This window comes from Thamnophis elegans, chromosome 15, assembly GCF_009769535.1.
Source record: "Thamnophis elegans isolate rThaEle1 chromosome 15, rThaEle1.pri, whole genome shotgun sequence".
NCBI lineage: Eukaryota > Metazoa > Chordata > Lepidosauria > Squamata > Colubridae > Thamnophis > Thamnophis elegans.
Window position 1 is genome coordinate 33,037,582 of NC_045555.1, and position 21,877 is coordinate 33,059,458.

Consider the following 21,877-nt stretch of genomic DNA (forward strand, 5'->3'; position numbering starts at 1 on the left):
TGGGGGCTTCCATGATAGGGGAGCGGCCACTTCCACGGGGGGAGAGTTTGCGGGGGGGCGCTCAAGGGGGCGGCGGCTTTTGGCTCACTTTGGAGAGCTAAAGGGGTTGGGGGCGGATAGAGCTTGGATGGGAGACCACCAGGAAATGTGTCTCCCCCCCTCCCTTTACCCAGATGTAGCATTTAGCATCAGCAAAAGCAGCTTTAACTTTGCTCCTCCTTTTTTTTACTATCCTGTTACTGTCCCTCCCTATTTTATTATTATAAAATAATATTTATTTATTTATTTAAAAAAAAACCCTGTAATCCTATCCTCATAATCGTTATTATTCTTAGATTGCAAAGGCTGCTCAAAGGATCTAATAAAAGATATTTGATTCGATTTCAACTTCGATGCCTCCACACAAGAGTGGGAACTCTGATCCAGGCAGGCAGGAGAGGCCAGGAAGCTGCTTTCGCCTCCTGCTCTGCTTCTCTTTTGGCAAAACCTCCCCTCCCCCACCTCATTCCAACCAGGAAGTAGATTTAAATGAAAGCCATCCAAGCTCTTTCAAAGCAATGAATGGGAGTCCTTTTAAACTGAATAGATGTTGACTTTGCCAGCCAATGAAGCTTAAAAGAGCCATCAGATGCTTCAGCCATAGACAACTTGACAACTGTCCAATCACAAACTGTTTTGTGCCTATTTGGCATGTTCTTTAACCTGCAGTGGATCTGTGCCTGGAGCACCTTTCCATGTACATTCCCTCCCTCTTCATTGCACACAGGTGTGATTTCCAACCAGAATTCCAGGTGGCTTTTAAAAGTCAGTCTCTAGTTTTACATTTAATGCCACAGTTTCAAGGACTTTCTTTTTGTAACCTCAGCTTTTTGCTTTATCAACAATATTCCATCTTGAATTCCTGGAGGGAATATTACAAGAAGAATCCCTCAAATCATGGGGAATAGAAATAAGCTGCAAATAAATGGGATCGTTTCCTCTGCTGGCTGCTTTTTAAACAAAGATAATACAATTTAAAGTTATACAACTAAAGTCAGTTTTCAGGAGAGGCCTGTGGTGGGGAATTGATGGAAAGGGTCTAAAACAAAGCAGAAATGGTGCTTGTTTTCCTGCTTCCAAAGACTTGTAGCAAAGGATCACAAATATGTGGTTAGTGTGTGTTGCAGTTTTGCCATTCATTCCAGGTACAGTTTCATCTGGAATGCATCTCCCTACTCAATGATCCATCCTGATTTGCAGCAATATCTAAATTAGTAATTTTAGGGGAACTATGCAAATGCACAAATGTGCAATGAGTGAGATTATGGAAACAGTTACAAGGGAAAATGGAACGGATGATGAATGAGGACAATTTAAGCAGCAACATGAAGGCTTCAAATTCCCTGGAAGAATTGGAGAATGGAAGTGAACCCATTTTTTTCCAATTCCAATCTTTTAACCCAAAGTGTAGTAAAATTGTGTGACACTTGATCTCCCAACCATTTAATAGAGCAGTATTTCTGAACTTTAGCAATTTTAAGATGTGTGAACTTCAAATCACAGAGTTCCCTAGCCTAGGAGAAAGACTTGATGTCATAAAAATCCAAGTAGGATCAGACTAGGTTGACATTTGGATAAGCCCACACCAGGAAATCCCAGGGCTCTAGACTATACGTGGAAGGGGAATAAAATAAAATAAATCTTTAAATCCAACTACTAGTAAACCACCAAATTTAACTTTTTCCTAATCGAAATTTCAGAAAAGACCATTTGATACTAAGTCTCAGATAAACCTCTACTCTTGACCCACAAGCAGCTTATAATAGGAAGTTAAAATACCCTCTTTTTACATATTTGATTATTCTTTACATGGGTTAGCATGTTGTGTGAATGGGAGAGCTGTAATTCAGCCCCATTCTATGGTCTTAATTTCATGTATTTAATTTGGGAGCCCACAGAACAAGCCTTGATTAACTCCACAGCTATGTTACACTGCAAGCATCACTTGTTCTTGTACGTAATCCATGTATGCAGCCAGTGGGAATTTTGCTTTTGTAGATTAAAACAAGCCCCTGCAACATTAAATAAGGTTTAATAATATTTCAGGGGCTGTGCACTATGTGGATACTAGGTGGCAGGAAAGAGCTTTCCCATAGCCAGCAAGAAGGCACTTAGTCAGGCCGCTTTCAACTCAGAGTCATTAAATCTATGTTTTTAACAGCATCATGTGGATTACCTGGCTAAACAATCAGCCTCCAAACTGATCTGGAATCCATCCCGGACAGTTTTTCCTCTTCTTGTTCGTCTTTCTTGTCTCTGGTCAAAGCCAAAGCATCGTTAACCTTTCTTCTTTTCATCCATCCATGCCAATCCCCCCCCCCCAAATGTTACTTAAGATGACGCAGGCTCTGTGATCCACCGAGAATCCGATCATCGGGAAGATAACATCTGGCTGGGTCACATAGTCAATGGGATTATTACATCGGAGAGCACCAAAACGGGGGCTTAGGACTCTGCCGTCTCCTTTGGAGTTGATCCTTGGTGTGATTTTGGGAAATCGGCCACAATTGAGCCCAACATTTCTGTTACTAAGAGAGACTTGTGTTAAGTGAGTTTTGCCCCATTTTACGACATTTCCTGCCAGAGTTTTAAGTGAATCACTGCAGCTGTTCAGTGAGTGACACAGTTGTTAAGTGGCTTCCACTGACTTTGCTTGTCAGAAGGTTGCAAAAGGATGTTGGAAAAAAATATCCATCTGGTTCCATTCCAAACGGGGAAAAAGACACTGGAAACATGGAGGCTGATTGGAAAGAGGGTTGAATGATGAACAGGACCACATGGGTTTGAAGCTGACCACATGGAGTGGAGAGTGAGGGTTATTTATACCCTCTCTTGGGCCTTGCCCTTGAGCTTCCTGTTCCTGTGTAAGAAATGTATTCTATTGGTTGTTGTAGGGGGTCACTGCTACCTTTGTAGGCTGTCTGAGTCCAGGGCTTGGTTGAAGCTTGCTAGGTGATGCTATGAAGGGGCGTGTTGGGCCCTGTGGTGAGCTCTGCTGCTAGAGGGTAGAGGGCTAATCTTATTATGTCCCAAGGAGTCATGTCTTAACCCCATCACCCTGGAGCTGAAGGTCTTTTGTCTTGTAAATAGGCTGACCCAGTCCTGCTAGGGCTATTAAGAGAGGTGCAGGCTGCTTTCCAAGAACATGTTTCTCCTTTAGGGAAATATAATATTCTGCCTTTTTTTATATTTCCCAAAATATTTCATTCTTCTAGGAGAGGGGTAGGTGCTAATTTTCTACAAGGGGATCATGTGACTCCGGGATAATGCAATTGTCATAAATCTGGGCCAGTTGCCAAGCATCTGAATGATCGCGTGACCATGGGGATGCTGCAACGGTCATAAATGTGAAAAATGGTCATAAGTCACTCTTTAAAGTGCCATTGTGATTTCGAAAAGTCACTAAATGAACTGTTCTAAGTGGAGGATTACCTGTATAGATATCCAAATCAGGCTGATATTAAGGGCAGTTTTAATACCCATCACAGCTCTCAGCTCTTCCATTGGCAAACTGATAAAACACTAACGCTCAGACTTTTAAGCATTCAAAGCCCTTCTCCCCTGCCAAATGTCTCGGGAGAATCTCCGTCATCCAGGTCATGGTTGTCCCAAAGGTGCTTTTTCCAAAAGGCAACCGGACTTCCTTGGTGTTTTCTTTGAAAACAAACTCAAGCTTCTTGGAGGAGAAGTGAAATGTTTTCAAAGAAAACACCAAGATAGTCAGTTAGTCTTTTGGAAAAAAGCCCCTTTGGGTCTCCATGCCAAAGACAATTTTTTTCATCAATACAGATTGAAGTAGAACAGGGCAGATAAGGACAATTACAAGAAAAAGAAATGGACTAAAAGCAAGCGAGGCAGTTAAAGATGATACTTGGGGGAATAACTCTGTGGAGCCCCATCTCTTTCCTTCAACCACTAAGCCTCTCTTTTGTTTGCTTCATGGCCAATCCAGAGTTGGGGCAAACCATCCATGTAGGCTTTTGGCCAAACGTTTTGTTCCCACCCCCAGTTGGACTTTACTCCAAAAGCTCCCATTCTCCTGATTCCCACAGAATCTGACCAGCCATCCCCTCTCTGGGTCAGTTAAGTCACCTTCGTGTTGCTGCAGCACACAATGCATTTGTGTGTCCGCTGTTTCTTCAGCAGCAACAATGGAAGCTGAGAGGATATAATTTATTTCCTTCTTCCTCCATTTCTCCTCCATCTCTTCCTCCCTCCCTTCTCCTCCCTTTCTTCCTCTTCTCTCTTTCTTCCTCACATCCCTCCCTCCTTTCCTTCCTTTCTGCCTCTTTTTCCTTCCTTCCTTCCTTCCTCATTCATTCATTCATTCATTCATTCCAAGTCAAAAGGACTTGCAAAGACGGAGCTTTGAATGAGGAGGGCTATGATGACTACAAATCAAAATGAGTTAGGAAGCCTCTGTTCAAAGTAACCCCTTCTACTAAAAAAAGAAAGAAGGAAAGCATGAATTGCAGTTCTGACTTGAGGCTTCCAACCCATCTTGAGAGATGGGGAAGAACCTCCTCAAAGAGATGGTTAAGGAAGGGATCACCAAGTTCTCAGTTCGCTCTAGTTTAGTAGCAGTCATCTGATATGGAAATGTTTTCTTTTCCACATCCATTTAAAAGCCAGTTGATAAGAGCTCCATTCTGTTCCTACCACCGAGAATTGTGTCTGGGTCAGCCATGCACGTTAAGGGAGTGGGTGACTTACCCCCATGGTCGCATTCTCTCCTGCCACACATAGAAATCCCACCCCTCGTCCTGTGGGAGAAAGGGAAATGATTGCTTGGGTTCAACAATGCAGATGTGGCCCTTTTCCAACCACAAGACTCCAGAGGAGTCATCTCTGACTCAGCATTTCTCAACCTTGGCAGTTGGAAGATGAATGGACTTTTAACTCCCAGAATTCCCCAACCAGCATTTCTGGGAATTGAAATCCATACATCTCCAATTCTGGGAGTTGAAGTTCACACATTTTCAAGTGGTCAAGTTTGAGAAGCGCTATTCTAGCCCTTGTATGGACCTCTTACCCAATGCCTGCAGGGCAAGATCTCCCTCTTGGACTACAGAGGCATCTGTCTCACGTCCCAATGATCGTAGCCATCATCGTGTCATCATACCCATGATGCCAGGTGCCCAATGACATCATGGTTCACGTGACACTCCCTGTCCCTCCTACAGACACCCAAATGGGAACATCCCTTGAAGATAACCCATTGCAACAAGACAGGACTCATAGTGGAAGAAGCAGGCATCTGTTTTACTGACTTGGTCTTAGTCTGCAAGTGATTGAATGCACTGTCTGTTTGTCCTTCCTCAACAATTGCAGCCTGCTTTGTAGATGTCAGTTCAACAGGATAATTACATTTTATGCCAGGAAGCAGAAGTAGCTATATCTCAGAACAGGTGGAGGTTAACTTAAGGTTAAGCATTCATTGTAAAGTAGCAATTCAGGCCTCTGCTAACTCTGTTTGTTCTTTACTTAATTGTGTCGCTAAGCAATGCTATCCTCAAGAGTGTTGGTCCCCATGGACAAAAGAAGTTGCAAGGAATGTTCTTTCAAAATATCATGTCTACAAAACCACGCAAGGACTTCAACTTCTTCAGCCTAGAAAAAAAAGACATTTATAATATGGATCCTCTTAATTCCATAGACACAGAGAGGGGCGGGGGGTGGGTGTCGACCTATGGCAGGACAAGAAACAATCGATGGAAACTAATCAAGGAGAGAAGCAACATTAGAACGAAGGAGAAATTTCCTGACAGTGAGAACAATTAATCAGTGGAACTGCTTGCCTCCAGAAGTTGTGGATGTTCCGTCACTGGAGGCTTTTAAGGAGAGAATGGACAGCCATTTGTCCAAAATGGTGTAGACTAGAGCCTCCAGCTTGAGTAGGGGGTTGGACTAGAAGACCTCCAAAATTGATAGGCCCATTGATAGGCCACAATCAATGTAGAAATATGCACACATTAACAGGAGGAGCCGATTCTAATAACCATAGAGAGGATTCTTGTGATACACTCAAGCAGTTATCAGTCATTCGCTTAATTAATAAAAGAGGTCTTCGGTTCAGTTTTCCCCAAAGATAAAACACAAAAGGAAACTACACAGTTTTTGCTTCAGAAAAGGAGGAATAATGTCATATTCCTACTTTTTTGAGCTAATCAAGATGACCAGGTGCAGGTAGAAAAAGAGAAGGCAACAATATTCTTCATGAATTTTTAACTTTCTGGTCTGCTGCTGGAGGCAAAAACAGGGGTTTGTTTGCTGTATTATCACATTTAGAACCCAAGTTCACACTGACATACAACAGACACAATAAGAAGTATGTGAAGACTCAGACTACTAATCCAGATGGAAGAAGGGTGTTTCAGTCCTTCAAAAAAACAAAAAATGAAGGAAACTACCCCAATACGTGGTAGGAGCAGAAATCCTTACTAAGCTGAGGAAAGAGTGCATGTGGAATGCTCTTCCCCATCAAATGCACCAAGATCATGCCACATTTTTGTCCTCTCTGCAGGGTGAAATGAAGAGTTTGCTTCCTCTGTGATTCCTAGGACTCCTAGGCTGTCCTTTGAGAAAGCATCTTTGATGGGTGGAGGAGATTCCTGTGATGGCCAGCTCTGCTCTGGACATGCTGTGCTGCACAGGAGAAACAGTGGGCAACTGAGATAGGAGAAGCCAAGAAGGATGGTCATGTGGCCTTCCCTTCCCTGCCAGTGTTGCAGGAAGTATACCAGCCCATTCAGGGTCTTTAGAGAGCATGATGAGGCTGACCAACAGCAGGCCCCATTGCACCTGTCCCCACTTCCTTAGAGAGGAGAGAAGGAACAGATAGGGTAGGTGTGGGTTTGCTTCAAGAGAGCCTGCAGAGAAGGAAGTGGCGATGGTTCCATCCCCCTCTTTCTTTGGAGGCCTGTCCTGTACAAGCAGGGTTGTGAAAGTCCCAGGGCATCAAGTGGCCTCCCCAAAGCTTCGCTTTTGGGGTGACCTTGATCCACTTGAAGAATCAATATTCGTTGGCAGTTTGGGAAGAATGGTCTTTAGGTGGACTTCACTCCACCGCCATGTTGGACCGTGCGCAGCAGGCTGGGTTTCGCAGACAGTGCATCACCATGCCAAAGGAGATTCGCTTCTCCTCTTTGGCGGGCTGTTTCTCAGAGGCCCTTGTGCAGAGCTCCTCGGGTTCCGTTTGGAATTGTTCTATCTGGATCTCCAGGTGCTTCTGGATGGCCAGCCCAAGCTCCTCCGGATCAACCGCTGCCCCATAGACTTCCCAGGTCATGCCTTCATCGTCCCACCTGACATCTCGCACGGGAGACTTCTCACCCTCAGCCTCTGGCTTCAGGTTTACTTCTGGGAAGACATGAGGCTGGCCTTCTGCCAGAACAGATGGGCTGGTTGCCACAGACTTGCATTCCTTTCCTGCGAAAGTTTGCACTTCGGCATCTCTGTACTCCAGCAGAGACTGGAATCCCTGGGTGAGATCATTCCTAGAGGTCATGGTCCACATGTCTTTGGTCTTCATGACCGTCTGAACCCCCTCTTGTTGGCTGTTCCATACCACATACACGGTCTTCATTTCCTCCTGACCCTTGCTGGCTCGTCCATAAGACTGAGGAGGCAGCACCCGCTCCCCATGGGCCCCACAGCATCCCAGGATGCGGTTGGCTTCCAGACTTGACCCATTCACAGAGGAGACTTCAGTAGCAAGCAAAGATGAACAACCCTCAGGGTTGCCTTGTTCTTCGCCCAGTTCATTAACTGGGCATACTGGCTTAGGGGTAAACTGGAGAGAAGGTATTGGTAAGGAATGGCAGTAGGCAGGAATGGTGCCTTCTTCCTTTTCAGAAGACATGTGGCTTCTGCTGCAGGGCAGAGGAATGCCATTAGGAATGGTCACCATTCCAGGTGGGCAAGTGCCAGTTGAAAAGCTGCTGTGTCCTATTCTGCTGTGGGCAAGCATTGACCGATTGGAGACAGTAGCAAGACTTGAAGCAAGGACATTTGTGTGATATGCTTCGGAGTCTGTAAAAATAGCAACATTGTGTGATGAAGCATCTTGGTGAAAGACATTAGCAGGTACAATGTTGTGGTCTCTTGACAAACATGAACTCTGCATCCTATGGCTTTGCAAATCTGGGCTCTTTTCACGAGGGTCCGCTCCATATCTCAATCCTTCAATCATCAGTCTGTTCACCAAAGCAAAGTTACTACTGTGTGAACATACCGCTGGGGATGTGGCACTTGACTCCATGTGAAAGGTGGGACTCGGTTGCTTGCAGCTACAGGTGAGATCGGAGAGGCTCCTCCGGACTGCAACTCCCGGACCCTCCATTGTCCATTGATATTGGAGGTTGGCCCCAGAGGCTGGAGTTAACTTCTCAACAGGACCTCCCTGGAGGTATGTTCTAGGATACATCATCCCTTCTTCTGATGTTGGGGACTGGTCAACACTGAAGAAGCGGCTGCTGTTTTTGATGGAACGTGGCACATGGTCTTGTGGGGAGAAGCTGCCAAGAACTCTCCCAGTGGTGGTCCCCGTCTCCTGGGTTTGGCAAACAGAACCACTGAGGCTTTTGGGGAGGTCCCGTCTGTGGCTCTGGCTTTCTTCAAAACTTCCTTGCCTGTTGCCTTCTAGGTTTGTGGAGCTCTTTGGCAGAGGGTGGCAGTTGACATTCAGATTATTCAGGTAGAGAAAGTTCAAGGTTTCCCCCAGGGAGCAGTTGTGGGGCTGATGGTCTTGGTTTGCCATGGCCAGTGGCAGCGCTGGAGGAGGAAAAGACAAGATTAGCTGTCAACTCAGATGCTGGAGTGCTTGCTTTGATTTGGGCAATGGATTCCTCTCCTTGCATTGCACAACATCTAATACCTGAGCTATAGTTTTCAGAGCATGAGGCATTTGAACAGCATTTAAACCAATAGTGCTTTCAAAGCATGTTTACAGTGCTCTTTCTTGCAGCTGGGCTCTCCTGGGGCTTCCTTTATTTGGGGAGCTTGAATGCACATCTAGGTTTCTGAAGACTAAAGACAAAACACTGTAAAAACTGTAGGTCTCAAATGCCAAACTAGATGAAAATCTCTAAAAAAGGAAAAGAGCTTCTCAAAAGACCTTCCTGCTTAGAGGGGGTCTTGTGTACTGCTCCCTAGATAGATAGATAGATAGATAGATAGATAGATAGATAGATAGATAGATAGATAGATAGATAGATGGGAGGGAGGGAGGGAGGGAGGGAGGAAAGAGAGGGAGGGAGAAATGGCAGACAGATGATAGAATGATTGGTGGTCAAATATAGGTTTTTCTTAGCCTCCTTAATCCTAAGAGCAGAAATCCAGGTCTTAGAAAGCAGAGCAATGATAATATGTGTCCAAAAAGTGCTTTTCGTGGATGAGAAGCAAAACATCTTCAAGGAAAAACCCAAGAAAGCCCAGTTGTGTTGACCTGGGTGATTGTGAATCCCCATAGACAACAACAACAATTGCAACAACACAAAGGAAACCAAGGAGGTAGAACACCATGGCAGAGAGTTAGGGTTTCATGTGCTTTCTCTCTGCTTTCCAAGCTGTTGCTAGAAGAGCAGCAGGGCAAATCTAAAAGCTGGCTTACCAACATGGCAATCCCTTCAGGAGTACATTACAGGAACCTCTGGAGAAGAGGGAGGCTGTGCGTTTGTCATGGTGCCTAACATTTCAAGTGTTTTGTCTTTCTACCAGCTTCCAACGAGTGCAGAGTTTATGGTTCAGCCTTCCTTCCTTCCTTCCTTCCTTCCTTCCCTCCCTCCCTCCCTCCATCCCTTGAACTTCCTTCCTTTCTCTCCCCATCCCTCCCTCCCCTTACTTACTTATTTACTTACTTGGTCTCTGTATAGTCTGAGCAGCAATACATTCCATTAAGTTCTTAAAGTTTAACAACTACATGTATCTGCCTTGAATGAAATCCAGCACAGCTATTAATGCTTTGAGAGTCCTCTTTTAAATCCAGCTTTTTAAATCTCTTTTGCAAAACTAATTACCACCCCCTCCCAAAAAAAAGTCCTGGAATTAAAAAAGAAAAAGAAAGAAACCCAACCGCACACACAAAAATGAAAAGATCCCTTTAAAAAGATGGTTGTTAGTCCCTTCTCTTTTATCCTGACAGGGTTTCTGAAAATTTGCAAAAAAAAAAGGGGGGGGCAGCAAGGCCCAGGTATTCCCCAATGTTCTCTTACAGTCTCAAGACACCAGATAAAGACAATCAACTTGGTCTCCAAGCAAAGAAAGATGCCACTCCTGAATATGTCTGCTGTTTGATTCTACAAGTTCTTGCTTACATCCTCTTACATCCTCTTTAATTTTTGACATGTTCTGCATTGCATAAAAGAGACACGAAATTCAGTGGAGAAACTTCCCATGTTTTGTTTTTCAAAAACCTCCCTTATATGTTGCTAAGACCTGTCACATTACCTAGCATTCAAATCTAGTGTGCTCCCTTCCTTTTTTTATTTAATTCTGCATAAATGGCCTGGTATTTCTTTTATCTCAGATCTGAGCTTTCCATTTTCTACAGGAGTAATCCTATGGTTTGTAACTGCAGCAACCACTATAACATTATTATAATCCCTTTGTGCATATTATTTTATCTGTACAGGCAGATATGTTCCATCTGCAGATTCATATTTCATGCCACCGTTGAACAGGCCCAGTTAAAAGGAAAGGAATACAAACTCTGATCAATGAAGATCCATTTGTCAATATGTTTTCCTGATGGAGAAAGAAAGAAATGACCTTACATGTGTCAGCCAATAGATCTGTCTAATTTTCTGGTGTTTCAAATCTGTTTAATTTGACCAACTTTAAATGAATCATCTCTTGTGTACATCTATAAAAATATTTTTACCCACCAGGGCTGTCATCTCAGTTAAGAAAGGACCCATCTCTCATTTTTATGCCTATAACTAAGGATTAATAGAAAGCAGAAGTAGCTGGCTTTCTTTCAGATAATTACAGAACTGAGTTACTTGCAGAATATCATAGTCAATAGATCAGTCATTGAGAAGATGCAATATAGACCATGAAAAAGCAGTAACATTCATTTTCTTCCTCCCTGTATTTCAGTGGGGAACAAGAACCTCCTGTCTACATCTCTAAAACTTTCAAGAAGAGACTAGAAACTCAAAAATCCATAGGAGATGCAGAGACTTCAAGCCCAGTTCTAGAAGTCACCAACTCCAATTTTAGAACCTGTTTTCTATCTTAATCTGGAGTTTGAACCAAGTGGAGAGTATGACAAGTGTATCTTCCCTTTCCCTCCAAACAGCCGTCTATTTTTATTTTTCTATCCCATCAGTTAGAAGGACTGGAGGATCATATGCAATAGACAGCCTGGGCAAAGGCTTTTTTAGAAATCCTCCAGGAGCAGAGGGGGGGGGGATCACAAGAAAAAAAGAAGCACGTTTTCAGAAGGACTGATTGGGTTTCTTTTGTAGCAATTCTCTTTCTTTCTCTAGAATAAAACTGGATAATTGCTCCAGTTGTTTTATCAGGCTTCCTGCCTTGACCCCTCCCTGTTCTGCCTCTGTTGCTTTTCTAATTTTACAGAATCCCCTCTGTTGTTTGCCCCAAAATCAGCTTTTAACGTAAGGTCTCTGTCAATGGTAAGGGGAGAATGAAAGATATTCTGCAAAGATTCTTACCTTCCTTCCACGCCTCAAGATTTCACATCCAGATCTGAGAAGGAGTTTGCTAAAAGATGCTCAGAGAGAAAACCTGAACAGCCTTGGGAGAGTTTTCAACTTCCCCTTGGGATCTTTTCTTCAGGGAATGAATCTGAGGAAGGCAACCAAACAAGATCAGAGAAGGGGACATGGTCCTCCCCTTGTCAATGATAGGGAACATCCCATACCTTCTCTTGATGCTTCTCTATCCATTCCCCATCCCCCCACCCCGACAGACAGTGAGGGAACAAAATGGAGACTGGCCATGAGGGACGGAGATAATCCTATGTGTTTCATCAGATTAGAGCAAGAAGGGGAGGAGAGAGGGAGAAAAGAGAAAGGGGGACGTTGAAAGCTGTGGAGATAAAGCAGTGAACACAGCCAGACCACCAACTGGGGGCAAGATGAAAGGGGCAGCAGATGCCAAGCAGCCAAACAGTTTTGGAATAAAGAAGACTCTCTGGCTGGATGTGGGAGAGTTTGGGGCTCTCTGTACTTAGAAGAGGTTCCAAAGTGGAGTTGAAGCTGCTTCCTGCAGATCAGGTGATGCTGGGACCACACAGGCATCCTTGCCCCTGCCTTGTGCTTCCCTGAAGACACAGAACACAAAGGGACAGCTGCACTTTCAAAGAGGAAGGTCTTGAATTGGTATCCTTGTGAATGGAGGGGAGGCTGGACCTTCCTGTCCCAGCCCTGTCTCCCTAGCCTAATAGGACCTTACCATGACCACAAGGGCTGATCTAGTAACCATGCGAAGCATAAAATGGAGGGATGCCCTGATGGCCACCTTAGGCACACCTCCCATTTTCATTTTAATATTTTTAAAAAATTCAGAAGGCAGGAAGAAGAACTTGATCTTCCAGGTCTTCCAATGATGCTCTCATTGTTGCCGTAATTGAGTCCATCTACCTGCTGACACCCTTTTCTTCTCTTTCATTCCACTTTTCTAAGCATTGCAGTGTAGGAAGAAAAATCCAGGTCCAGTTCCAAGCTGGGAAAAAGGCACTGGAAATAAAAGGGAGGCTGGCTGCTTAGGAGAGAAAGTCCATTTATTGAGGAGCAAAACTAGCAATAGCCTGTGTGGGACAGCTGACAAATTGATTGGATGAGTGGATGGACCTTTATAGGTTTCTGTGGCTTTGAAGTTTGAACTGTTCTGGGGATTGTGCAATGAAGGAGCCTTTATGTCTCTTGCTATTTCAGTGGTGGTGGGTTAATTCTATCATGTCCTAAAAATCATGTCCTGTCCTTCTTAATCCCATCACCCTGGAACTGAAAATGTTTTGTTTAGGAATAGATTGGCCTGGATTTCTTAATGGACACAAAATCTCCACCTCTAAAGATTTCAGGCATCTGCTGGGGCTGTTTTACTATGCAGTAAACTGGGGCTGCTTTCTCTCTTTAAAAGCATGTTTCTCCATTTCTCCTTTTGTTGCAGAAAATGACAGGCGTTAGGCTTCTCAGGATACAGGAAAAGTTTATTTGGCAGCCAGGTTCAGAAAGCTAGCCCATGGCTAGCATTGCAAGTTCTGAACAACCTTAATTATCGAAGCATGCATTCTTATACATTCTCAAAAGCATACTTAACACATTTCTTAGTGGTTACCTTGAGGAGAAAGCCTTATAAGGAGATGAGGGTCTTACTTCTCCTTTTGTTTCAGGTATGGCTTACATGTTATTAACGAACTTTAATTGAACTTTGTGGTTTGGACTTTTAACACAAGTTTTGACATAGGGATGTTGGCGAGAACATCTTTATGGTTAGTGAATGGGGACACTTCCTTTAAGTAACTTCTAACTGTCCCTGTTATTCTGTTGCAAGTTCCAACTCTTGTCTATGTGACTTTTAATATAGAAGTAAAGGGGTTATAAGAGGCTGTCCAGTCTGACCCAGTAGGTTTCACACTTAATGTCCAAATCTCACTTTACGGCTGCTTTACTTTGGGGAAATATAATATTCTGCCTCTTAATATCCCCTAAAACAGTGGGTCTCAACCTCCCTAATGCTGCGAGCCTTTAATACAGTTCCTCATGGTGTGGTGACCCCCAACCATAACATTTTTTTATGTTTTCCGTATTTTTTTGAAAATATGTGTTTTCCGATAGTCTTAGGCCATTCCTGTGAAAGGGTCATTCGACCCCCAAGGGGGTTCCGACCCACAGGTTGAGAACCGCTGCCCTAAAACATTTCATTCTCTAGGCAGGGGAAGGGTCTTCTCCAGAAGTCTAGCTCTTCAAATATTATGTCCAAAGGATGATTAGTTGAGCCTGGTCATTTGTGTTTTCATTCATCTGGTTGATGGTCTCAATGATCTATTTGTTGGTTTCCTTGACTATTCCTGGTATTCCTCACCTACCCCCTGCCCCAAGTTAGAAGCAGAGGACTCTACTCTTGGCAGGTTAGACTGTAACCCATAAACATGTCACACACTTGCTTTGCCTCTAAAGTCATCTATTTATGGAACCTCTCCAAGGAAACTTCCTCGAACAGCAGTTTGGCCTAAAATCACCACTTGCTGATTCCCCAGGAGGAAAAGCTTATGGAGGGTTGCAGAAAGACATTTTGCAAAATGATCTTTCCTCCAATCACCCGGGAGGGAGAGGAGGAGAGGGGGACAAGGAAAAGGAGAAGATGATGATGCATCTACATGGTATGCAGTGGAGTACCCCAAAGCTCTGTTTTAGGCCTAGTAGTCTTCTACATCTTCATCAATGATTTGGATGAGGGGATATATGGGGAACTCATTCAGTTTTGGTCGCCACGATGTAAAAAAGATGTGGAGACTCTAGAAAGAGTGCAGAGAAGAACAACAAAGATGATTAGGGGACTGGAGGCTAAAACATATGAGGAACGGTTGCAGGAACTAGGTATGTCTAGTTTAATGAAAAGAAGGACTAGGGGAGAGATTATAGCAGTGTTCCAATATCTCAGAGAGATATTGGACTCCCTCCCACAAAGAAGAGGGAGTCAAACTATTCTCCAAAGCACCTGAGGGCAGAATAAGAAGCAATGGGTGGAAACTAATCAAGGAGAGAAGCAACTTAGAATTGAGGAGAAATTTCCTGACAGTTAGAAAAATTAATCACTGGAACAGCTTGCCTCCAGAAGTTGTGAATGCCCCAACACTGGAAATTTTTAAGAAGATGTTGGATAGCCATTTGTCTGAAACGGCATAGGGTTTCCTGCCTAGGCAGGGGGTTGGACTAGAAGACCTCCAAGGTCCCTTCCAACTCTGCTATTGTAATCTTGTCATTGTAATGATGATATGAAGAAAATATTTTTAAAAAATTCAGCCCCAGAATTGCAAAATGTGCCAGGACTTTCTAATGTCATCTTCCCACAATGCCCTTTTCAGTTTCATGGACCAAACTTTACTTCTGGAGATTCCAAAATCTATTGTGTCCACCAGCCACTCTTTACTTGGAGATCTTGCCAGGTGGGCCCACCTGCTGTTCTAAGGGTTGGGCTACCTCCTCCTCCTCTCCAGTTAAGACATGTTGCCAGGAAAGTGGAAGAACAGAGCTTTTTACACACAAGTTAAAAGGCAGCCTATCTGGAATTCCCACCACCACTTTTGGAGAAGCGACTAGCTCCATGCAAGAAAAAAAGAAGATCGGGAATGCTTTTATTACAGCCTTCCCCTGACTACAGAAGGAAAATAGATGAGGCTTGGTTTAATGTACAAGCCACAGAAAGAAAAAATCGTTATAATTTGCTCTTCTGCTCTGGTTCTCCATCCCAGAGAGTTTAGGTCAGAAGGAGACTTTAGAGCCAGGAGCTGAACCCTCTCTTTCCAGGAAGGAAGAGGTGGCTGCAGCCCTGCTGGAGCCCACTGGCCACCTCCTCCCTAGACTTGGCAGCTTCTCCACAGCCCTGAGACATTCAGGAGCTGGTATGTGACCAAGAGGCGGAGCTGGCTGTTCAACAGCCAAAGGCAGGCAAAGACAGACCGAGTGGAGCTCTTGCAGTTTTCTAATCCCAGGTTTATCAGGTCTAGAGGAAGGTGGAGTAGCACCATTGCAGCTGAGAGGAAGCCCTGTCTGATTACTGCTTCTGCTGCTGCCGCAACCACTACCACCTCAGACGCCTCAGTAATAGAGGAGAGCAGAACAGGACAACTGCTAGGAAAAAGTGTGCGTTGGAGAGTTGGATCCAAGATGGAATTGAAGCTCTGAGCTGCAGTGCAATCGAAGTTCCTGAGAACCTCACAGTTTCTTCCATCTAGGTGTCATGTCCGGTAAGGAACATCCCTCTGGAACTTTTGCTTAGAGTAGGAGCTCCACCTTTGGAGATGGGACAGAGGTGTCAGAGGAGAAAGGCAAATGCATCTCACTTTGGATCCTCACTTAGTGGCATCTGTCACCTCATCTCTTTGAACACCTCTCTGATTTAGCCACAGGTGGTTTCTGAAATGGGAGTCTGTGTTAGTCTGCTCGGCTTAGACAATATTTCTCTTCAGCTGGACTGAACAGACAAAGTACAGAATAAGCTTCAAGTTACCAATTGTTGATACGCATAATTGAGAATCTGAGTAGATGCCACCGGTTCTCTCTTCCACCCATTTACACAATCTGCAGAAATATCTCCACCCTAGACCAAAGCATCCTCTATCTGGGTCTTAGAGGTACAGATCTGTATTTTGAAAGAGGCATGAATTTCTAAGGTGGATAAACATGATGTCCATTAAAGAGCAGCAATTTGAGAAGGAAATGAACTTTACTCACAGGGTGGGAGATAACAAAACAAGGGATGAGCTCCATCCGTGGGCTACCAAGCTGGCACCAAATATCAACTATTGTGTTTTTCCAAGAGGCAAAATATTGCTGCTAATAGCTGCAAAGTGATGCATGGTTTAAGTTGATGGCTTGCTACTGCCTCTGCTGGTGGAGTGCTTGTGGTTGGAGATGCTGGACTCAGGGAGGAAAAAGCTGAATGAGTGATGGCAGTTTCATTCTACCATTTCTTCCAAGTTGCTCTGTGTGTCGGAACAACAGGGATGCCCCCTGCCTAATGGAATTGGAAAGGAGATATGATTGCTTGGGCCTTAGTGCCATATAAGCAAGAACAAGTCTAGGAGAAGCTTTGTGTGGAGGTAGGTGAAGGGGATAGCCTCAGTCTAATTCTGAATGGTGTGTCTCTGAGTGTGTGCGTGTGTATGCAGCTACTTTTACAATACAGGTAATACAGACATTTTTGGACAAATTTACCTCCCGCCAGAGAGAAGTCCAAGGTGTTCAGAACTTGCTGTGCCAGGTACTCCCAAATGTCATCTCTCCATTAATCCATTTAACTGATTACATCATAAATGAGGCAAGTAAGAAAACCTTACAATGAATTTCCATCCTCCCCCATAGTCTTTCCAGCTGTCTTCTGGGGATTGAAAAGAGTCTTTATTTGTCCATCTCAGGGTCCTTTCTTCTCCCAACTTGAGAAAGTAAAGACTCTTGAAACGGATTATTTCAAAAGGAACTTTAATCAGTCAGAATGGAAACTATTAGAAGCAAAGCAGAATCTGAAAACCTTTAGGCCATGCGAATGGGATTAAGCTGATAATGATCCCTCCCCTTTGTCCGAATGCAGATTCTGACCAATACACAAGTGTGAAGATGCTTCCTTAACTCTTCTGCCCTGGGAGTCAATAAAGCACACGTTCCCATGGCTATCTCTAGTTAGAAATCAAAGTTATATATCCCACATGACTATCATAAACATCCCTCCAGAGATGTTGGGACCTTCAGTCTCCCAGTGACAGGAAACCAGTTGTAAAGTTGTAAAATCATTTGTTTCAGATGTAGCTAATGATTTAACTCTGAGGCTCCCCTCCTCCCAATTGAATGGCAGTATCACTTTTAGGAATCTGACATGCTGCCGTTCTTTAGAAAAAGGAGAGATTCACCTGTGGAAAAAATAAGAAAAGAAATTTCATCATAGTATTTTAACAAGGTTTGTCAGGGTATTGGGAGTGAATTTTTTTCAATAGTGCAGGGGCCCTAACGTGGTGTTTCTCTACCCATTTATTTTGGGCTGAAGGTAATTGCTTCCAAGCAACTAAGTATTGGGTTTTCCCCCTGTGGGTCTTAGAGTCCAGGATTTCCTTAATTTCAAAATGTTATTCGCCTTCTATCATGATAGGAACAGGAGGTGTAGGTGCAGGTGGTCTGAGTTGTGAGATTACTTCTTGTTTGAGTAAACTAATGTGAAACACTGGATGGACTTTCCTGAGTGACTTTGGCAGGAGTAATTCTACTGTTACTGGGTTGATAACTTTGGTGATCGGGAAAGGTTCGACGAAATGTGGCCCTAATTTCTTTGATGGCTGCAACGACTTCAGGAATTTTGTCGATAGGTATACTCTATCCCCAACATGGAAGGGTTTGGAATCTACCCATTTTTTGTCAGTTTGAGTTTTGAAAGCCTCTCTAGTTTTCTGTAACACTAATCTAACCACTGGCCATGCGTTTCGTAGGTTGTCTATCCATTCTTTTAGTGAGGGGATGGTGGGTTCCTCTGTGGGTAGTTCAGGCATGGGGTTCAAACCCTGGTCTGTTGCTACTCTAAAAGGGGTGAACCTAGTGCTTGAGTGCACAGAGTTATTGAAGGCCACTTCTTCAAATGGTAAAAGATCAACCCGGTTGTCCTGTTGAAAATTAATAAAACATCTTAGGTATTGTTCTAGAACCATGTTCCGATTTTTTTTTTATAATTATTTTTATTTTTTATTACACAGACAACAATGGGAAAGGGAGAGGATGGAAAAAAAAGGGGGGGAGGGGAAACCCATCTTCACATACAATATGTCGTTTAATCACAGGTGCATCCCTACTAAGTTTATACATCCCGTATCTCTCTATTGTATATTTAATAAGCACCACAATAAGCTAGGGTTTAAAAAACAAAAAACAACAAAATAAAACAAGAGAGAGAAAAAAAAAGAAAAGAAAAGGGTCGGGGGAGGGGGGGGAGTCCAAAAAGGACAAACATTGGTAAACATTATTTGAAGATGTAGATGTTAAAACAACCGTAATCAAACGACATGCTGCATGTGATGATGGTTTTTTTTTTCCTCTCCTTCTTGAACCATGTTCCGATTTTCAGTTTGACCATTGGTGCATGGATAGTGACTAGAGCTCAGTCTTTGGGTGGTGCCCAGTAAGTTTAAGAATGGCCCCCAAAATTTTTGAGGTGAATTGGACCTCTCTGTCGGAGATGATCCTCTGCGGGGCTCCATGAAGGCGATAAATGTGTATCAGGAATAACTTGGCTAGACTTTATTTTATTTTAGTAGACACCATTTAAGGCGGGTATTAATTAAGGACTGGCTGGAAATTAGAAGGAAATACTACACACAACTACCTAAATGGATATCTCCGACGGAAGCCCTGATATACCCGAATTTGATAAATCTGGATAAAATTGTTACCTACCAACAGTTGCTAGACGACCAAAACAAACTAAACCCCAGGGAAAATTTGGCTGATAAGGGAATAAACATCGATTGGTGGCCATATCTTCAAATTCAAAACAAACACAAATTCGATCTAGCACAACCCGGCTTCCAGAACAAGAACCAGGAATTAGATAAAATTTTAATTGGACCAGATGAGAAACTAATTTTAAAAATATACAACTGCTTACTGATTCGAAAAACGGAAGCAGAAAGAGTAAAAGAAGTCATGGTAACCTGGGCCCAAAACATCGGCCACACAATAGACCTAGACGACTGGGAAAGAGTCTGGGAATGGAACCTAAAACTGACAAAATCGACGGCCTATAAAGAAAATATATATAAAATGTTCTACCGCTGGCATCTTCCACCGACAAGACTGGCGAAAATTTCTTCAAACGTTTCGGCCATATGCTGGAAATGTAAAACAGTGCTGGGCACGTACTACCATATGTGGTGGATGTGTCCAGTTGCCAAAGCATATTGGAAGCAAATACTAGGATGGCTGAATGGAATCTTGTCAATTAAACTATGTCTTAAGCCGGAAACTTTATTATTAGGGATAATAGATAAAAAAATATGCAAATCTAACCAATACCTCCTAGTCCATATTCTGACAGCGTCAAGGATTGTTTACGCACAGTGCTGGAAGAGTGAAAATGCCCCCACCAACACTATGGTGATGAACAAAATTTTAGAACTAGCAGAAATGAACAGATTGACGATGCGAATTAACGACAAAGAAGATACAGACTTTTATACAGTCTGGGAGAAGCTGTACAAATGGCTTGATGAGTCAGTGAAGACTTAGACACAAAAAGAGATAGCTGACTAACCTAATACGATTAAACCAATAACTCAAATGAACAATATACAACAACTGAGAGATAAACGAAAGGAGAAATGTATTAGGGGTGAGAACCCACCGTCGAGCAATTTTGTTAGACTACAATGTTGGGAAAACTTAAAAAAGCTGATAGGAAATCTGCTATAACTACCTGCATGGAATTAGCGATTAAACTTCATTTTAGATGAGGCGAGAGGATTTATAATCCTTGCCTCTTTAAGCAAGGAAAGGAAAAGAGAACCAGGTTGTCCTCAGCAGAGGAAAATATGTAAATGTAACAAAGGTTAGAGGGGAGGGAAGGAGGACAGTAGGGAAGTCAGGATGATGAGGAGAAAGGAGAGGAACAGGAAAGGCAGAAGAAGGGGGGAAGGATAAAGAGGAGGAAGAGAAAGAAGAGAAGGGAAAGAAGGTGGGAAGAAAGAAGGAGAGAAGAAAGAGAAGAAACCGGGGAGGAAGGAGGGAGGGAAGAGGAGAGGGTAGTAAAGAGGGAAAGAGGGAGGGAAAGAAAGAGAGAAGGAGAGTTGAAAGGAAGGAAGGAAGGAGGGAGGAAAGGAGGGAGATTAAGAGAAAAGAAAGGAGGAGGGAAAGAGGAAGGGAAGGAGGGAAGGTATGTGAGAAGGAGGGGGGATCGAGGGAGGGAAAGGAGGGGGAAGGAAAGGAGGAAAGGAGAAAAGAAAGGAGGGAAGGCAGGGGAGAAGGAAGTAAGGGGGGAGGGAAGAAAAGGGTATGGAAAAGAAGAAATGAGGGAAGAGAAGAGGGAGGGAAGGAATAAGATACCTAACCTTTGATGTTTATATGATTTGATAGTATGGGAATATCTCGAAATGTAGTTGTATTGTTTTTTACAAGTTATGGATGTTGTATTTTCGTTTTACCAATAAAATCTTATTTAATAAAAAAAAATAAAAAATAAAAATAAAATACCAAAAAAAAAGGGAAATTAAAGGAAGGCAAGGGAGCAGGAGAAAGTGGGTGTGAGATACAAGGGGAACGAGAAAAAGAAAGCAAAGGAGGCATTGACTTCCAACTCTTCCTAGCACAGAACAAGAGAAACAAATTCCAGACTCATTTCTTTTTTTTTGCTTTTACACATTAATATATTATGAGCCATTCCTATAACACTAAATCTTTCTAATCAACAAAACCAAAGTTTTATAATTTTTGTTCTCCACAAGCACAAGTGATATCCAAATAAAAATATATTTTCCTCTTTAAATAAAACGATCAAGTTACCCCCCCCCAAAAAAAAGAATGGCCCCCAAAATTTTTGAGGTGAATTGGACCTCTCTGTCGGAGATGATCCTCTGCCGGGCTCCATGAAGGCGATAAATGTGTATCAGGAATAACTTGGCTAGACTTTTGGTAGTTGGGAACTTTTGACACAGTATAAAATGTGTCTGTTTGGAAAACAAGTCTGTTACAACCCAAATGACAGTATTCCATGCACTTTCTGCTAGTTTGATAATAAAATCCATAGCTATCTCCTTCCAGGGTGCTGAGGGCTCGGCTACCTTCTGTAACAGTCCTGGCATTTTGCCTTGGCGTTTTTTGGCTGCCGCACAAATTGGACAGCTGGCTACATAGCTCTCTATGTCCTTTTTTAGTGATGGCACCAAAATTGCCTTTTAATTAGATGTAAAGTTTTTACAAAACCAAGTGTCCTGCTAGTTTGGAGTCGTGGCACCTTTCCATTAAGTACAGTCTTTGGCTGGCTTCCCTCCCACCCAAGCTAGGTTATCTTTCATCAGACAGCTGCCTTTGAGGCTCAAAAAACATTTGTTGGTGGTTAAAGCTTGTTTAAAAGTTTGGGTGGTGTCATTGTCCTCCAGAATGTCTCGTTTTCCCTGGGA

At 43.2% G+C, this 21,877-nt stretch overlaps 2 protein-coding genes across 2 annotated transcripts in view; one reads left to right on the forward strand and one right to left on the reverse strand.

The window, feature by feature from the left end:
- Positions 1-7,096: 7,096 nt before the first annotated feature.
- GPRIN2 (G protein regulated inducer of neurite outgrowth 2) lies at positions 7,097-8,797 on the reverse strand. Its single transcript, XM_032232251.1, has one exon. It carries the CDS (start codon positions 8,795-8,797, stop codon positions 7,097-7,099), a length of 1,701 nt encoding a protein of 566 aa, XP_032088142.1.
- A 6,860-nt stretch (positions 8,798-15,657) lies between these two features.
- LOC116518281 (synaptotagmin-15-like) overlaps positions 15,658-21,877 on the forward strand; it is a 31,699-nt gene continuing 25,479 nt past the window's right edge. The window contains 1 exon segment of the mRNA XM_032231584.1: positions 15,658-15,973. Coding sequence (XP_032087475.1) covers positions 15,967-15,973 — 7 coding nt within the window. The 5' untranslated portion in view covers positions 15,658-15,966.

Excerpts from the sequence above, each read along its gene's own strand:
- GPRIN2 (XM_032232251.1), bottom strand. The coding sequence starts at position 8,797 with ATGGCAAACCAAGACCATCAGCCCCACAACTGCTCCCTGGGGGAAACC.